Below are 15,715 nucleotides of genomic sequence, written 5' to 3' on the forward strand. Positions count from 1 at the left end.
GCCCCTTCTGTGTGCTTCTCCCACCCGCCCCCTCAGCTCGTCCCTGTCCCCAGCCCAGCAGGTCAGGCTCTGGAGGCTTTCTCAGACCGGCACCGTCGTTACCTTCCATGAAGAGCCCGTATACATAGGAGCCCTCTCGGGGCGGTGCCGTCATGTCCTCCCGGTTCTTTTTGGTCACTTCCACAGACAGACACATTTTGTCCAGTGGCCACTCGTTCTTCCTGGCCATGGACTGCATGATGGCCGTGAGGAAGGACTGGGGGTTGAAGAAGCCGGCCAGCCACACGGTGGTGGGCAGGGCGAAGTCCGTCGTCCAGGCCTCGAGCTCCTGGTGGAAACGCGCCTCAGCAGAGCCTGGTACCCACCCACTCCATGAATGAGGGGATGGGGAGGGGAGGGCCTCGAGAGGGCCTCACACTAGGGCACAAGGACTCGGGGGCCCAGAGGAGGCTGTGACCAGGCCGCTCCCCTGACGGGCGCCCCGGCGCTTCGGGCTCCAGCTGAGAGGGCCTGTCGGTGATGGAAACTGCTCCCGCCTCCGCCGCCCTTTCCTCCCTCCTGCAGGAAGCGCCTGCATTGCCGGGCGTCTGTGTGGCGTGGGCCAGCCCTTCCGGCCCTGCTCTGACAAAGGCCAGGCTGGTGGGGGGGACACACGTTCCCTCTTCACCACCGTGGTCCTGCCGGCCCCGGGGGTTGGGAGGGCATCTGCTGTGACGCCTGGGGAGACCGTCCTTACCCTGATGCGGAGTAGCAGGTCCGCGTACCAGGCCGCCAGGCCCATCATGGAGGGGTAGGCCCGGGCCACCCACGGGTCGGGCACGGTGTCGTAGAACAGCGCCATGGACAGGTCTTCCATGTCGGTCGTGATGGTCAGCTCTCCCTAAGAGACACGGAGGGGGCGCTGGGGGCCCAGGCAGTGCCCTGCGCCTGCTTTCTCCCACCCCGTCCACGCCGTTGGAGGTCGAGAGGAGGCTGACAGAGCCTGGGGGTGCGCCCTCCGACCAGGGAACCCAGAGGGGGAGGCAGTCCCACGGCGCCCAGGACCCAGCTGAGGTGGGGGGTCAGCTTGCAGCAGCCCGCTCGCCCCCTCCACCATGTCCCTGGGTCCTGAGTGACCTGCGTGCTGTCACCTTCAGCCCCAGGCTTAGCTCCTTCAGCGAGCGGCGCATCTCGTTGGTCAGGATGTTCATTCTCTCGCACTCCTGGAAGGCCACCACCACATAGGGGGTCTTCTCGGCCGCCTTGGCCATGATCTCAGCCATGTTGAACATCTCCGGGACCTTCTCCAGGATCTCCTCCAGCACGGCTTTCACCTGGACATCAGTCCCCAAGAGTCTGTGTCACCGCCCGCACTGCCCACCACCCAGCCGTCCACGGCAAGGGCTCCCGGAGCAGAGGGCAGTGGAGTCACTGAGAATCAGGGTCAGGGAGGTGTGGCCACGTGTCTGGCAAGAGGAGGGGATCTTGCCCAACAGGCTGTGACTATCCTGGTCCTGTCGCCAAGGCCGTGGGACTGAGGCCATGGCAGCTGCCGCCCGCCCAGCCTGGCACCCTCAGACATTCCCGGGTGCATGGGTTTCAGTCCTTAGACCAAGAAAGGGTCCCGAGGCCTCCCAGCCCTGAGGGTCTTTTTCGGTGAGCCCAATACCCAGCTGGCTGTGAACTTGTCCAGAATGTCCTGACCTGCCACGAGGTGTTCATGGCTCACGAGATCGCACAGGAACCCAGACCGTGAGGACGGATTAAAAGCTCTGCACTAGAGTTTTTCTGCTTGGACGAGCCCTCTGTGGTCTTCAGGCTCATGGGGAGGGACTGTTCTGATGGTCTAGGCTGTGGGGCTGCCCCCGGTTTCTGGGGGTCCTGGGCCCCACCCTCTGCCTGCCCCGGGCTGGGGATTAGAGCTCCTGCCTTTTCCTCTCGAGATACGCCGGTGCCCGCTCCCGAGTCGGTCTCTTTGGGCTGCATTTCCAGGACAGTACGGAACAGCTTCTCTGACGTGACTGTCAGGAAGCCAATCTCTGCGTTGGGGTGCAGGCCGTACAGGTAGGGACTCTCGGGGGGCAGGTTCTCGTCGATGTACTCGTGGTAGCCCTGCAAAGGGGTGGCCGGTGAGCAGGCTGCCGGTGGAGCTGTGCACGCGGGAACCCGTGTCTACTGTCCTGAAGCATTTCTGACCGGAGTGTCCCGTCCACGTCTTGCCCTCTGTTCGACCCCCACTAGTTCTCTAAGCCCCTCGCTGGCTGCCCCCCGGCCATGCGAAGGTCCCCACGCCTCCTCCCCAGAGGCTGTTCTGACCGCCTCTCATTTTGCTGGCCTCTTGCTTGGTTACCCATCCTCTGTGACGCCAGACTGGCCCTGGAGCTGCAGGATGAGCTCCTGTCCCCGAGAACCCCCCTCACCTTGTAATCCAGGTTGGGGGGGATCTGAAAGCCCGGGGCCAGCAGGATCTCGCCCTCCAGCATCTCTGCCCGGACGTACTCTCCCAAGTACGTCCTGCAGAGCCGGCGGTCCCAGTCATCCGTGATGTGGCCGCCGTACATGATTTCTCCAAACAGGTAGCGGAGGTCGTCCCAGGGCACCTAAGGACGGACGGAAGTGGTTAGAAGTGCCCCCACCCCTTCGGGGTCTAAGAACCCATGGTCAGCTGTCACCCCAGCTGCCGCCTGGCCCACTGTCCAAGGCTCGCCTTCCTCCCCCATCCGCCAGCGTCCTACTCGGCAGCTGGAGCCTCCTTGGCGGTCTCCTGCCTCTGGCTCCTCTGGCGAGGGCCGCCCCCTGCTCCCCTTCACCTGCAGCCTGGCCTCTGCTAGGACTGGGAGTGGGACCTCCAGGCCCACCCTGCAGTCCCCGTTAGCTCCCTTGCGTGGGCCTCCTGTCATCCCTGCTCGGAAGCGAGCAGTCACCCGTGACTGCGCCAGCCGCCTGGCCAAAGCCCTTTCACTCCACGGAGACTGGGTGTTGACGGTCGGCCACCATTTCTGTTGGCCGCTGAGTCCCGCAGGTCACACCTTCACGATGTCTCCATCCAGTGGGCTGATCTTCTGGTCCCGCTGAGCTTGCCTGGCTCCGCGTCTCCTTGCTTGTTGCCCGGTTCCCAGCAGCTCCGTGCAGCTGCGCGCCTGCAGGGCCGTGTGGCACGGGCAGCATCGTGGGCGCCCGGAGCGCAGCCACCTGACATCGCGCCCAGCCGGGCCCTCGGCTCTCCACCACCACCGTCTGGAGCCCGCTCACGGGTCGGGTGGGCCGCCCCGCGGGAGCCACACACGGCAGTCACCCGTGGAATTTCAAATTTGGGAGGGTAAGGGTGTTTCAACAGATGGTCGGCGTACAACGCATTAGTAAGGTATTTCTTTCTTCGTCTGCACCGAGCTCTCGCAGTCTGGCACGTAGCTTATGCAGTTTGGACGCTGTGCATGCGTGGCTGGTCCTGCTCCTGCCCTGGGCGGTGCAGGCCGGTGGCCTCCTGACGCCGTTTATTGAGGAATGAACTTGGGCATTTAGCAGCTGCCTCATTTGGTCTCTTGAATTTTGCTCAAAATGTTAATATTCCCTGGGATCCCTGGGTGGCGCAGTGGTTTGGCGCTTGCCTTTGGCCCAGGGCGCGATCCTGGAGACCCCGGATCGAATCCCACATCAGGCTCCCGGTGCATGGAGCCTGCTTCTCCCTCTGCCTATGTCTCTGCCTCTCTCTCTCTCTCTCTCTGTGACTATCAAAAATAAATAAAAATTAAAAAAAAAATGTTAATATTCCCTAAATTGTCATTTTGTGACTTATTATTATTATTATTTTTTTAATTTATGATAGTCACAGAGAGAGAGAGAGAGGCAGAGACACAGGCAGAGGGAGAAGCAGGCTCCATGCACCGGGAGCCCGACGTGGGATTCGATCCCGGGTCTCCAGAATCGCGCCCTGGGCCAAAGGCAGGCGCCAAACCGCTGCGCCACCCAGGGATCCCTAATTTTGTGACTTAAACTCTGTCTCTGCCTGGTTGTCCTGGGTACGTGCTGAGCTGCTTTTTCTGCATTTTACCTGTTTGCTTCGGGGACGGCTCACTTCCTCGGAGAGGCGGGCTGGGCACAGGCCCCTCTGGCCCCGGGGCCGTCCTTCCCTCCCTTCCCTGCGGGGCGGGGGCCGTGGTGCTGACAGGCAGGTGCTGACAGAGTCCCGGAGCGCTCGTCAGGGACCGGGCAGCGGGCCTCCCCCCGAGAGTTGCCTGAGTCGGGTCTGTGCTTGGGTGTGGGGAGCTCTGGGCGACCCCTCAGTTGGAGGGACAGAACCATGGGACGTGGACCATGTCCTCACAGGCGGTTACTTATGTGGTTGAGGCCGTGAGCTCGGACGGAGGCGGGGTCCCTGCTCGCAGGACCCGTGTGTGTCATTTACTCCTGTCCTGCCGGTCGCTGAAGCTCACGCTCTGCGTTCTCAAGCAGTTTCCCACCGACCTGGGCTTGTGTATGTGGACAGTGGGTGAGCGTCTGAATAAATGTCTTCAAAAAGCTCTAGCACGACTGTCCCACACGAATCTCCCCAGAAAAGTCTCTTCACGGCTGCTCCTCGGCATCTGTTCTCGGGGATGGGGGAGTGGACCCCCCCACCTGCCCTCCGTCCTCCCACCTGCAGGTGGACACCAGCGCCCCTTCCCCAGGATAGCTGCCCGCTGGTCCTTCTGCCCTCCTGCCTCCTCTGGGGGGAACTGAGCCTGTGAACCATGTGCCGGGCTCAGAGTTGGGTGACGGCAGTGCGTTGGGGGCCCAGGGAGTGGTGGGGTTGGTCCTCAGGGGTCGGCAGGCCTTCTCGGCCGCCTGCAGGGAGGGCCAGGGAGGGGTGGGTGGGCAGGGCTGTGCTCACCAGCCCAGGTCTCTCTCGCCTCCGCCCAGCTCTTGAACTTTTTAGGGCAGCGCAGGAAACAGGTGGGTGTCCTGAGACCAGCAGCCCTAGGCCTAGCAGGGCACTTTCCTCACCTGGACCCCAAAACTTGAGGCCAGGTGTCCGGGAGGTCTCAGCTAGTGATAGGCAGAGCTGGGCTTCAAGCCCAGGGCCCTGGCCCCAGCACCGTTGGCGACCGTGGTGCTGCCTGGTCTCGCTGACTGGCCCTCCCGCCACCCGCCCCATCGGGTGTCACAGGTGCCGTGCCGCCGTCCTGTCACTGCGGATTCAGGGCCCAGTGAGGAGGAGCAGAGGCTCATGGGCCGCCCGGGGGGTCACAGTGGTGGGGCTGTGTCTGCCCTAGGCTCTCTGGGAGTCAGATTCCGAGAGGGAACAGTCGTTATATCAGCCTGCTGGAGGTCTCGGGGCCTCTTGCTTTTGGGTTTTCCTGGGCCTAGGACTCCTGTGTGCTTCCTAAGCACGAGGTGTTGTCGGGGGCGGACGCGTGGGCGGAGGACCCTGCCGGGCACAGGCACCCTACCTTGGTGTTGGCCTCCAGGTAGTTGTAGAGCACGTTGATGGAGATGGTGAGGTCCCCATTGTTGAACGGGTACGACCTGTTCCAGCCCTGAGCCCCAAACTTGCGCCTCTCGGCCACCACGGCATGGAAGTAGCACAGGGCGAAGAGGATGCACTTGAACTCAGTCTCCTTGCTGCACATCTCCAGGGTGTCCTGCGGGAGGGCACAGGCTGGGACCCGCGTCCCGCCCCTGCCAGCTGCCTTGCTGGGGGCAGGAGGGGCGAGGGGGCGGCCCCGGGGCAGGGGAGAGAGTGCTCTCTGGTCCTGACTTATTTCAGAAAACGCAGTTCTATTGTTAAAATATTCCCAAGCACAGGACATCCCGGGATTTCCTAAACGAGAAGTGCTGTCCCTCGGCAGTGGTCAGCGCTCCTCGCAGCGAGCACCCGGACAGTAGCCCAGACTCTCTAGGAGCCGTGGCGAGCTGTGCGTTCTTGGCCAACGTGCTCCGTAACCAGGTCTTTGTAGGTGTCCTCAGACAGGGTGGGTGTCTTCCTTTAAGAGGCTGTAGACTCCCCTTGGGACGTACCTGTGTGCACCAGAAGGTTCTGGTGCAGAACAGATCAGATGCCGAGAGAACGAAGGTAGATGCTGGGAGCTTGCAGGAGGGTCAGGGCCGCCCAGGGGACAGCGCGCAAGGTGGTGGTGTGACGGGGAGCGAGGCGTGGGCCTCGGGAGCTGCCCCCCTGAAGGAGGTGGGGGCCCACAGGGCGCTGCCAGAGAGGGGCCCCCCTGGGAGGAGGCACTACAGCCCCGTCCACAGCACTCCCCAGAGCCGGGCCCCTTCCTGCGGGGCTCCCACTAACCCAGGACCCGCACTGCATTTACCTGTGTGGACTCGCAGGTCGTGAAATGGATTAAAAATACGCACTTGTGTTTTTAAAGCTCTAACTCGAGCACATTTCATACTGCGTGCCTCAGGCTTCCAGGGACACGCGGACTCTGTGTCGCGAGGGGTGTTCGTGCGTGCGCTGCGGGTGGCACGGAGCGGCGAGGACCAGCGTGGAGCCGTCCTCGGGGTTCAGAGCCTGCTCCCGGCAGTGCGGGCCCCGAGGGTCTCTTTGTCTGTGACCCGAGGGCGTCGGCCCGGGGGCCTCCCCAGGGACACGGGCCCAGAGGGGGAGGCCGCCTCACCTGGGTGAAGAGGTCCAGAGCCTTGTGCAGGTTGGCGTGCATGCCCGTGGGCGGCTCATTGGTGATTTTGATGGCGTTTTCCAGGATGCCCTGGGGGATGATGTGGGACTCGGGGCTGGGGGCAGGCTCGGCGCTGATGAACACGCGGTAGTCCTCGTGGCTGCCCAGGCTGTAGCGCTCCACCTTCTTGTCCAGGGTGCCCAGCCACCGCGCCACCAGGTGGATGTTCTGTGGCCAAGGCCGGGGCTTAGCGCCCGCATGTCCCTCCCCTCCCCGGCGGCGTCCCCGGCAGGGCTCCGGGCAGTGCCCGCTCTCCGCCCCTCCCCGGGAGCGCTGCCACCGAGCCACTGCAGCCTGGGAGTCAGTTCTGCTCAGTGAATCCCAGACCTCCAGCCTGCAGGCCTGTCCCCCGCACCTGCAGAATGACCCAGTGTCCCATCTCCGCAGCCATGTCCAGAGCGTCCTCGGCCACCACCTCCTGCCCCTGCCCCAGGGACACGTTGTGCAGTTTCCCGTTGTCTATGGTAAATCCCAGCTTTTTTCCTGAAGGAAAGAACAGAAGAGTGTGGGGCTGCTGACAGAGGCCGTGGCTCGGCCCTCCACCCGGGGGATCCCCCCCGTCCCCCACTTTGTTTGGTATTGTGGTAAAAAACACGTAACATCAAATCTGCCAATTTAAAACCCGTCTTAGGGGATCCCTGGGTGGCGCAGTGGTTTGGTGCCTGCCTTTGGCCCAGGGCGCGATCCTGGAGACCCGGGATCGAATCCCACATCGGGCTCTCGGTGCATGGAGCCTGCTTCTCCCTCTGCCTCTCTCTCTCTTTCTCTCTCTCTCTCTCTCTCTCTCTGTGACTATCATAAATAAATAAAAATTAAAAAAAAAATAAAACCCGTCTTAAAGTGTTCAGTTCAATGACATTTAACACATGGACCACGTTGGTTCCAGCACTTTCTCATCACCCCAGCAGGATGCCCCGCCCCAGCGTCTCCCTGTGGCCCCTGGCCACCTGCTCTGTGTCTAAGGATTCACCTCTGGGTGTTCCAGATACACGGACCCGTGTACCGTGGGGCCTTTGTGTTTGGCTGGGATCCCTCTCAGCACAGTGTTTTCTGGGCTGCCTATGTGGCCGTTTGTGTGGGCACCTTATTCTGATGTCCGGGCACCGTCCCATCGCGTGGCTCTACCACGGTGGGATTAGCCACTCACCAGTTGATGGACATTGGCTTTTATCTGCCTTTTGGCTATTGTCAGTGGACAGCCCTGTGAAGGACGCTCTTGAACACCTGTTTACGGGGTGCCCGGGGGGGCTCAGAGGTTGAGTGTCTGCCTTCGGCTTAGGGCATGATCCTGCAATCCTGGGATCGAGTCCTGCATCAGGCTCCCCGCAGAAAGCCTGCTTCTCCCTCTGCCTGTCTCTCTCTCTGCCTCACTCTCTGTGTCTCTCATGAATAAATGAATAAAATCTTAAAAAAAAAAAAAAAGTAACCCCTGTTTGCATTCTTGGGATGCTACCAGCTGTGGGATTGCTGGGTCACAAGGTGACGTCCTGCCTTCCACGCATGGCGCCCTCTCCCGGGCCTGCGGGCAACGCCGAGGACTCTGGTTTCTGCTTACCCCTCCCGTGCTCACCAGTTTCAGTGCTTCTGCCAAGAGCTGTCCTAGCGGGTGTGTAGGGCACCCCACTGGGGCTCTGAGGTGCACTCCCCGGCTAGCGGTGCTGTGGCTGCTCCTTTCTGAGCCCTGCCTGGCCGGCGACACTTACCCAGGGCTTCCACGTCCTTCAGGGGGTCAACGCCCGGGGAAAGGATGAAGAAGATTGGAGTAGAGGGGCTGCTCTCCTCGTAGGACTTGGAGAACTCGACGCTCCGACCCTCCACGAACTTGCTGCCCATCTTCTCCTCCACGAAGTTCCTGAGGGAGATGCGCTTGATTAGACCCGAAGGCAAGGGAGACACGGTGGGCTGGGACCCCAGGGGGAAGGGCCCTTTCCTTGATGGGCTTTCTTTTCTTTTACTTATTATATTTTTTAATATTTTATTTATTTTATTTTTTAAAGATTTATTAATTTTATTTATTTTTTTAAAGATTTTTATTCATAAGAGACACAAAAGAGGCAGAGGGAGAGGCAGGTTCCCACAGGGAGCCTGATGCAGGACTCAATCCCAGGGTGGGAGATCATGCCCTGAGCCAAAGGCAGACATTCAACCACTGAGCCACCCTAGCGTCCCAAGATTTATTAATTTTAGAGAGAGGGAGATAGCACACATGCAAGCGGGGGGGGGGGGTGGGGAAGCTCAGCGAGAGAGGGAGAGAGAATCCCAAGCAGACTCCCCACTGAGTGCAGAGCCTGACGCAGGCCTCTCATGACCCTGAGATCGTGACGTGAGCCGAAATCAAGAGACGCTTAACCAACTCTGCCACCCAGGCTCCCCTTAAAGATTTTATTTCTAAGTAATCTCTACACACAATGTGGGGCTCAGACTCATGCCCCCTGAGATCAAGTTACATGCTCCTCTGGCCAAGCCAGCCGTGTGCCCCTCTTGGTGGATTTTCTCAAGCAAAGCAAGTCTCAGGCCCGAAGGCCGTCTTTTCGGGGTCTTTCCTCTTTGCCAGGGAAGGGTGTGCGGGGGGAGCAGGTGCTTCCCGCCTTGGTGGTCTGTGCAGCGAGTGCCCTCTGTCCCTGCTGGGCCCTGCGAGGCCTCCATGTGAGCAGGGGAGAGGCTCCCAGGTCACCTGGGAGGGAACAAGCCTCAAGGGGACCCCAACCCAGGGCATTCCAGGTGAGCACGCCCCACGCCAGGGGACCCTTGGGTCCTTCCAGCACATAGTGTGCCCTAGGTACACGTTTGCTGTTATATCATTCACGGTGGCTTTGGATTTCCTGGATTTTAAGCTGCACGGCCCCTAGGGCATTAGCAAGGGAAAGCAGCCTTTCCTGACACTACAGAAAATGTCCCGGAGCGCGGTTTGGGGTCGCCCAGGCCCCTGCAAGCTCACTGAGGCTCTCGCAGTCTGGAGTACTTCCATTGGGGCATCCGTGTGCCTTCACCCATGGGGGCTGAGGGGACGCACCACAGTGTGCTGGGGGCCCTGGCCCAGACCCCTGACCGCACTCCGCTCCCCCCGGGGGTGACTTCCCTGCCGTGGTGGCCAGGCGTCCTTCCTTTGGCCTTTCCCAAACTTTGTCCAGACTTCCTCCGGCATGAGGCTCCTCCCTCCACCTCCTGCTGCCCTGCCCGTGACCCACCACCAAACAGCAAAACAGACTCGTCTGCGAACAACTGGGCCTCTGCGTCGTCAGAGGGGAGTTCCGTTAGGGATGCAGGCGTCTGGCGGGGCCGCTAGGACCAAGAAAAGGCTAAGATCCCACATCGTGTCCGAGAACGGGCACTGGGCTTGGTTCCTTGTCTGCCTCGTCTGCCTTCCCGTGGTGTCCCCGTCCTCCCGAGTCGGCCCCGGGTCAGGAGGAGGGAAACCACATCCAGTCCAGGAGAGGGTGGCGAGGAACCTCAGACGTCACCCGCGGGGACCTGCAGTGTTGGGTGGTGTCGCTGTTCTCCGAATCCTTGGTGAAACGGCAGCCCCGAAGGGTCGCAGTGATTAATTTTCCAATCGTGCAGGGGGCTTCAGGGGCAGAGAAATTATTCCAGAAATCAGAACAATTCTCTTTGCAAATGAGCTGAATTTGGCCAAAAAGTTTACTTTTAAATGTAGCCCCTGAGGGCATGAACGTCGGACGCACCACGGTTTTCTCCCCGCCTTGTCCTGAGGGACCCCAGGTGCCCACACTTTGCAAAGTAGCTTGGCTCGGGGGCGTCCTGTTTCCCGTCACTGCCCGTCAGGCCAGTGGGGCCTGGGAGGACGGGGCGGCGAGTGTCTGTGGGTGGGGTCCCACCGGGAGCCCCGCGGGGCCTCCCTCCCTCCCCCCTCTGCCCCCAAGGCCCCCACACTCACTTGACGGCGTAGGTCATGCGGTCTGGGCGCATGCACCTCACCATGCACAGCTTCTGCAGGGCCGTCTTGTTCTTCCACTCCTTGGGGAAGATTTCCTTCTCCGGGGCTTCCGATTCCACCAGCTTCTTCCACCGCTTGGCAGACCCTTCGATGTCGCTGTCCAGGTTCTTGAACTCGTCCATCTCTGACAGAGCCTGGGGGCAGGCGGCCTTTCAGCTCCCCCCACGCCCCCTGCCCGGTGCTGGGAGAGGGTGGGCCGCTGGGCCTGGCCCTAAAATGAGCTGCCGGCGCCACTGAGGGCCAGGACCGCGGGTGGAGGCTCTAGTGCAGGCAGGTGACCCCGCTGTCCTCCAGGGGGCTGGGGGACGGGGCCGCTCCCATCGCAGGGGCTTTCTGCCCCCACACGGAGGGCCCGGGGGTGCGCCCAGATGGGAGGAACTACCTCGACACTTGCACTGCCCGGGGTCAGGAGGTGGGGGCGGTGGTGGCCCAGGGACCCCTGGACCCGCCCTGGGGCCTGTCGTGGCTCAGCCTCTGGGGCCACGTGTGGGTCGGAATGACCAGTGACCCTTGTGTTTGAACAGGAAAGTAGTTTCCCGCGAGTGCAGGAGCCCTCTGGGGCCTCCCCGGTTCGCAGGGTGTGCGGCGGCGGTGGTAGGGCCTTGTGAACCTCCCCGGGCTGAGCACCGGGCCCCCCGCAGCAGGGAGAGCGTGCACAGCGTTGGGTCCCAACACCAACCTTGATGCCGCCCCATCCCTGGTGCTGCAGGAAGTCCACCGGCGACAGGACCCCCGCCTTGAAAGGGAACCGCAGGAGGAAGTCCAGCTCGACCGGGTTCAGCTCTTTCTTCATGGACAAGACCTGAGGGACCGTGGGGGCCGCTCAGCATCGTCCCACAACAGTGGGGAGGAGGGGCGGCCGACGGCCCCTGGCAGGAGCGAGGGGTGAGGCTGAGGCGCTCTCCCCCCTGACCCTGCGGGAGAAGCACTGTCCTGCCCCCTGGGTCCGGGCGAAACTTTGTATTGACCTTGGTTTGTCGCCGTGTTTTTAAATTGTGGTAAAATACGCATGACCACTTACGGTGTTGGCCCTATTAAAGTATGAAATTGTGCTAACTTCATGTGCACAGCCCTCACCGCTGTCTAGAACCAGAGCGTGTCCATCCCCCCAGAGGGAAGCCCCTGAGCAGCGCCCCCCGACCTGCCCCCCACCGCGGGCGCCCCGGGTCTGGCTCCGTCTGTCGATCTGCCTGTTGTGCCCGTTCCGTGTCCAGGGAATCCTACAGATGTGGCCTTGCCTGTCTGGCTCCTTCCACCCCGTGTCTCTGAGGTTCATCCACACCCTGGCGGCTGTCAGAGCGGCAACGCTCCGTTGCGTGGAGAGACCACGTCTTGTTTATCCGCTTGTCCTCCAGTGGACGTTTGGGCCGTGTCCGCCTTGTGGCAGGTGTGAGCGGAGCTGCTGTGAACGTTTGCACACTAGTCTTTGGGGCACCTACATTTCCTGGGGGGCTTTCTGGGTCACGTTCTTTTTTTTTTTTTCCTGGGTCACGTTCTGTGTCGCCTCATCACCCGTGCACACCAGCTCTCTGGGCGTCCAGCAGGCCGGGTCTCGGCCCCTGGGAAGCGGCACGGCCGCTCCGTCCCAGGTGGACAGCAGGGGAGCCCGGGCGTCGTGCAAAGGCACCCACGCGGCAGAGCAAAGGCTTTCACCTGAGTCAGATTCCCGTTCCTTCTCTCTCTCTCTCTCTCTCTCTTTTTTTTTTTTTGGTCAAAAGAAAAACATCTTTGAAAATCTAGGTGGGGAACACCAAGGAGATATCCCGACGCCCTCTCAGCAGGGAGAGAACTCACAGAGGGGCTGCCATTCAGGGATTCACGGATAAGGGAAACCCTTGACCTGGATCCTGACTCGTAGTTTGAGTCTGGATGGAAACAGCCTTCCAGAAGTTGGTGTTTCCCACCGTGCTTACAGGACAGAGTGAACCACACGGAGGGGCTGTTTCATCTACTTCATGGAACACAAATCTGAACTATTCCAGCCGGTCTGTATGAACGAGAGGAATGTTTATTCCTTTGTACCTGTATCTCCTTAAGAATTAGCACTGGGCGTCCATGGTGGTTAACCACCGGCTGCCCACCAGGCAGTACGGACACGTAACAGGATGACGTGTCTGTAAAATTCTCCGTAATGGGTCCCCCCCTTCAGGGGCTCCCACTTAACACTGGCCTGATGGCAACTAAAGATTAGGGTGCGAGCACGTCCCACAGCAGCGGCGGCGGCAGGAAGGGCATCACCTGGGAACCTGCCTCGTGGACGAGCCCTCCTGCGCCGGGGCTGCGAGCTTGGAGCAGGGAGGCCAGACCCACCTGGAAGGCCACCTGGGCCAGGAAGATGAGCTTGTCCCGTTCAAAGAGCCCGCGGGCCGTGTACATGTAGACGGAGTAGGTGATCTCGTCCGTCAGGTTCATCACCCGCTGCTTGACCTCCTTGGCGGGGGTGGTCTTCTGGATGGCCTTCTCGAACACCACGTTGAAGGCCTGGGGAGCGGCGTATGGAGGCTTGGGGGGCTGGACTGTGAGGCCGCCCAGGCTGCCCGCCAGGGTTCTAGTTTGTTTCTGTGGCAGGTGGGGGTCTGGGGCACCAGGGGAGGGGCCCCTCGCCGGGGTGCTGGCCCCAGGGCGGATCCCGTGCAGCCTGGACCCCACCTGTCCTCCCGATGGCCGCGGCTCTGTGGACACCAGGGGCCCGGGACCCGGAGCCGCACCTTGAGCGAGAACTGATAGATGGGGTTGATTTTGTTGAGGTCGTTCAGTATGAAGTACAGCAGGGAGGCCCTCTCGGCGGCTGGCCGGTAGTTCTCTCTGGCCTCGTTGATTTTAACCTCCGTGATTTTTGCCTCTTTCACCTTCAAACAAACGGGGCCTGAGTGGGACCAGCAGGTGGACGGCGCCAGTGGGCAGTGGGTTCGTCCCGTCTGTGGGATCGTCGGCTGGCCGGCGGCGTGCCGCGCGGTGCCTGAGCCCCCCGTTCCTGGTCTGGGCCCCAGGGGCTGGGGGGGTGCAGGCCCGGGAGGTGGGCTCTCACCTTCTCCTCAATCTCGCTGGCCGTGTGCTTGGTGGTCTCCAGATTCTCTACTAAGGCCGTGTCCCCCAGGAAGTTCCCCGACGCGGCTGACAGACGGGCCAGCAGGGAGTCTTCTAGCTCTTTCAGAACAATCTTGAATTCATTTTGGGACTTGGTGAGGTTTGCCTGCGGGCGGCACAGACAGCCGGAAGGGGGGTCAGGCGTCGGCTGGCTCTGTGCCCCTGCCACAGCCCAGACCCAGCGGGGACGGGAAGAACAGGGCCAGCCTCATACGAGTGGGCAGCCGTGTGGCCGGGGCGGGGGGACCGCCCTGAGTCCGCGTGTGCTGGTGGCCGTGCACGGGGACCCGCCGCAAAGACCGTGCCCGCAGGGCCATCTGGGCACCACCAGCTCCTCTTCCGTCAGGGAAGCGGCTGCTTGGTTTGGAATTAGGTTTGGGAGGAAGTAGATTTGGGGAAGAAGAGTGGCTCATTCCACTGCATACAACGTGATCGTGTGACAGGCTGGGGCACGGTCAGAGAGATGTGTCGGGGAAGCTCGCAGCCACCCGAGTGGCCCACCCTGGGCCACGTGGGGCTGATGTCAGGCCCCTGTACCTTCAGCTGCTCTAGATCTGGGCGCTCTTTGGCCACCACGGCCGCCAGGAGTTGGTCCTCAAGCCCGTCCCTGGTGACCAGGAAGTTGATCAAGGTGCACTGGGCTTGCATCTCGGGCTTGTAGTGTGGGTTGAAGTACTTGGTGTGCAGGATGAGGCGGAACTTGGGGTGGTACTCCATCTCCTTGTCGCCGATCTTAATGAACCTGGTCGGTAGGGGACGGAGGGAGGGGCTCGAGGGGCTCCGGCGGCAGCAGCACCAGCGCAGACCACCTCCCACCACCCCCGGGCCTCGCACCGCCCTGAACCCTCCTCTGGTCCCCAGGAAGGGACAGCGTCTCTTCTCATTCTGCTCTTCCTCCCTGGCCTGTGGCCGGGACCTTCTAGAAGGTGCACCTGTGCTCTCTCTGCTCAGTTCTGATCTTTATAGTCGCACGTGCCCAGCTCCGAGTGCACATCATTTCTCCCCTGGGAGCCGGGACAGAAACACCGCCTGGGCCCCGCCGCAGAGCCACGGACGTCACACACTGACATCCTAGGTCACAACAGCTCTACGTTCTGGAAGCTCCCGGGAGAATCTGAAGGCAGCCAGGCCCAGACCCCGGGTCCACCGGCACTGCGGGGGGATCTCTCCTCTCTGCTCCTGCTCTGCTCCCCCTCTTCCTGGCCAAGCTCACTTCTTGGGGCCTCTGTAACTTCACCCCTCAGACATCACCGCCCACGCCAAGCTCTTCTCCGAGGTGGAGATGTCAAAGTGTTCATTTTCTCCTGTTCTGGGCTCCTGCACATGCCCCTACTTTCACAGGGGGTCACAGCAGCTCTGATGCTTACGTTTTAAAAGTTGATTTGCTTCTCTTTTTATATTAGAAAAGCAATACGTGCTCAATGCATCAACCACTGAACGGATAAACAGGATGAGGCACATCTGTCCAGGGGACTGTGACTCAGAACCACGAGGTCCTGACACATGGGGGCACGGAGGGGCCTTGAACACACGGCCTGGGGAAAACGGCCAGACGCAAGGTGGCACAGCTCGTGCGATTCCCTTGTACGGATGCAGAACAGGGAGATCCGTGGAGGCAGAGGGCACGCTGGCGAGTGCCAGGGGCTGGCAGCTGGGGGGCACGGCAGGGGCTGGCTGCCGTGGGCGGGGGTCGTGGGGACTAGATGGGCTGATCCTCGCACATCACTGTGAACGCACCAAGTACCACCGCATTGTTGGCCTTAAAACAGATAATTTTATGCGATGTAGATTTCACTTGAATAAGAAAAAAATAGTGCTACGGGCTCAAGATCTGGAAAACGCATGAAAATAGAAGGAGCTTGGCCATGAGGGCAGGCCGTCCGCAGGGGTCACTCGCACGATGGCGGCTTTCCTGACCGGGGCGCGGCTCCACTATTTCCCATCTCTCCCTGGGCACCGGCGTTCCGCCAAAGACCCTGCCGCCCACCAGGACAGCGGGAAGCTCCCCGCACCTCCCCCCTGCGCAGAGGCC

General features: G+C 61.4%; 1 protein-coding gene across 3 annotated transcripts in view; it reads right to left on the reverse strand.

Annotated features, from left to right (window-relative positions):
- Positions 1-15,715, reverse strand: part of DNAH17 (dynein axonemal heavy chain 17) — a 96,153-nt gene that overhangs the window by 2,609 nt on the left and 77,829 nt on the right. For all 3 annotated transcript variants that reach the window (XM_041724756.1, XM_041724757.1, XM_041724758.1), the window contains 15 exons: positions 14,221-14,425; positions 13,625-13,789; positions 13,305-13,445; positions 12,907-13,077; positions 11,276-11,398; positions 10,537-10,730; positions 8,345-8,493; positions 6,997-7,124; positions 6,582-6,809; positions 5,409-5,600; positions 2,400-2,579; positions 1,909-2,091; positions 1,131-1,313; positions 737-880; positions 103-328 (listed from right to left, as the gene is read on the reverse strand). In XM_041724756.1, the coding sequence (XP_041580690.1) occupies positions 103-328; positions 737-880; positions 1,131-1,313; positions 1,909-2,091; positions 2,400-2,579; positions 5,409-5,600; positions 6,582-6,809; positions 6,997-7,124; positions 8,345-8,493; positions 10,537-10,730; positions 11,276-11,398; positions 12,907-13,077; positions 13,305-13,445; positions 13,625-13,789; positions 14,221-14,425 (2,612 nt within the window). The remainder of the gene's footprint in view (positions 1-102; positions 329-736; positions 881-1,130; positions 1,314-1,908; positions 2,092-2,399; positions 2,580-5,408; positions 5,601-6,581; positions 6,810-6,996; positions 7,125-8,344; positions 8,494-10,536; positions 10,731-11,275; positions 11,399-12,906; positions 13,078-13,304; positions 13,446-13,624; positions 13,790-14,220; positions 14,426-15,715) is intronic.

The sequence above is a fragment of the Vulpes lagopus genome, chromosome 12 (assembly GCF_018345385.1).
Source record: "Vulpes lagopus strain Blue_001 chromosome 12, ASM1834538v1, whole genome shotgun sequence".
Lineage (NCBI taxonomy): Eukaryota > Metazoa > Chordata > Mammalia > Carnivora > Canidae > Vulpes > Vulpes lagopus.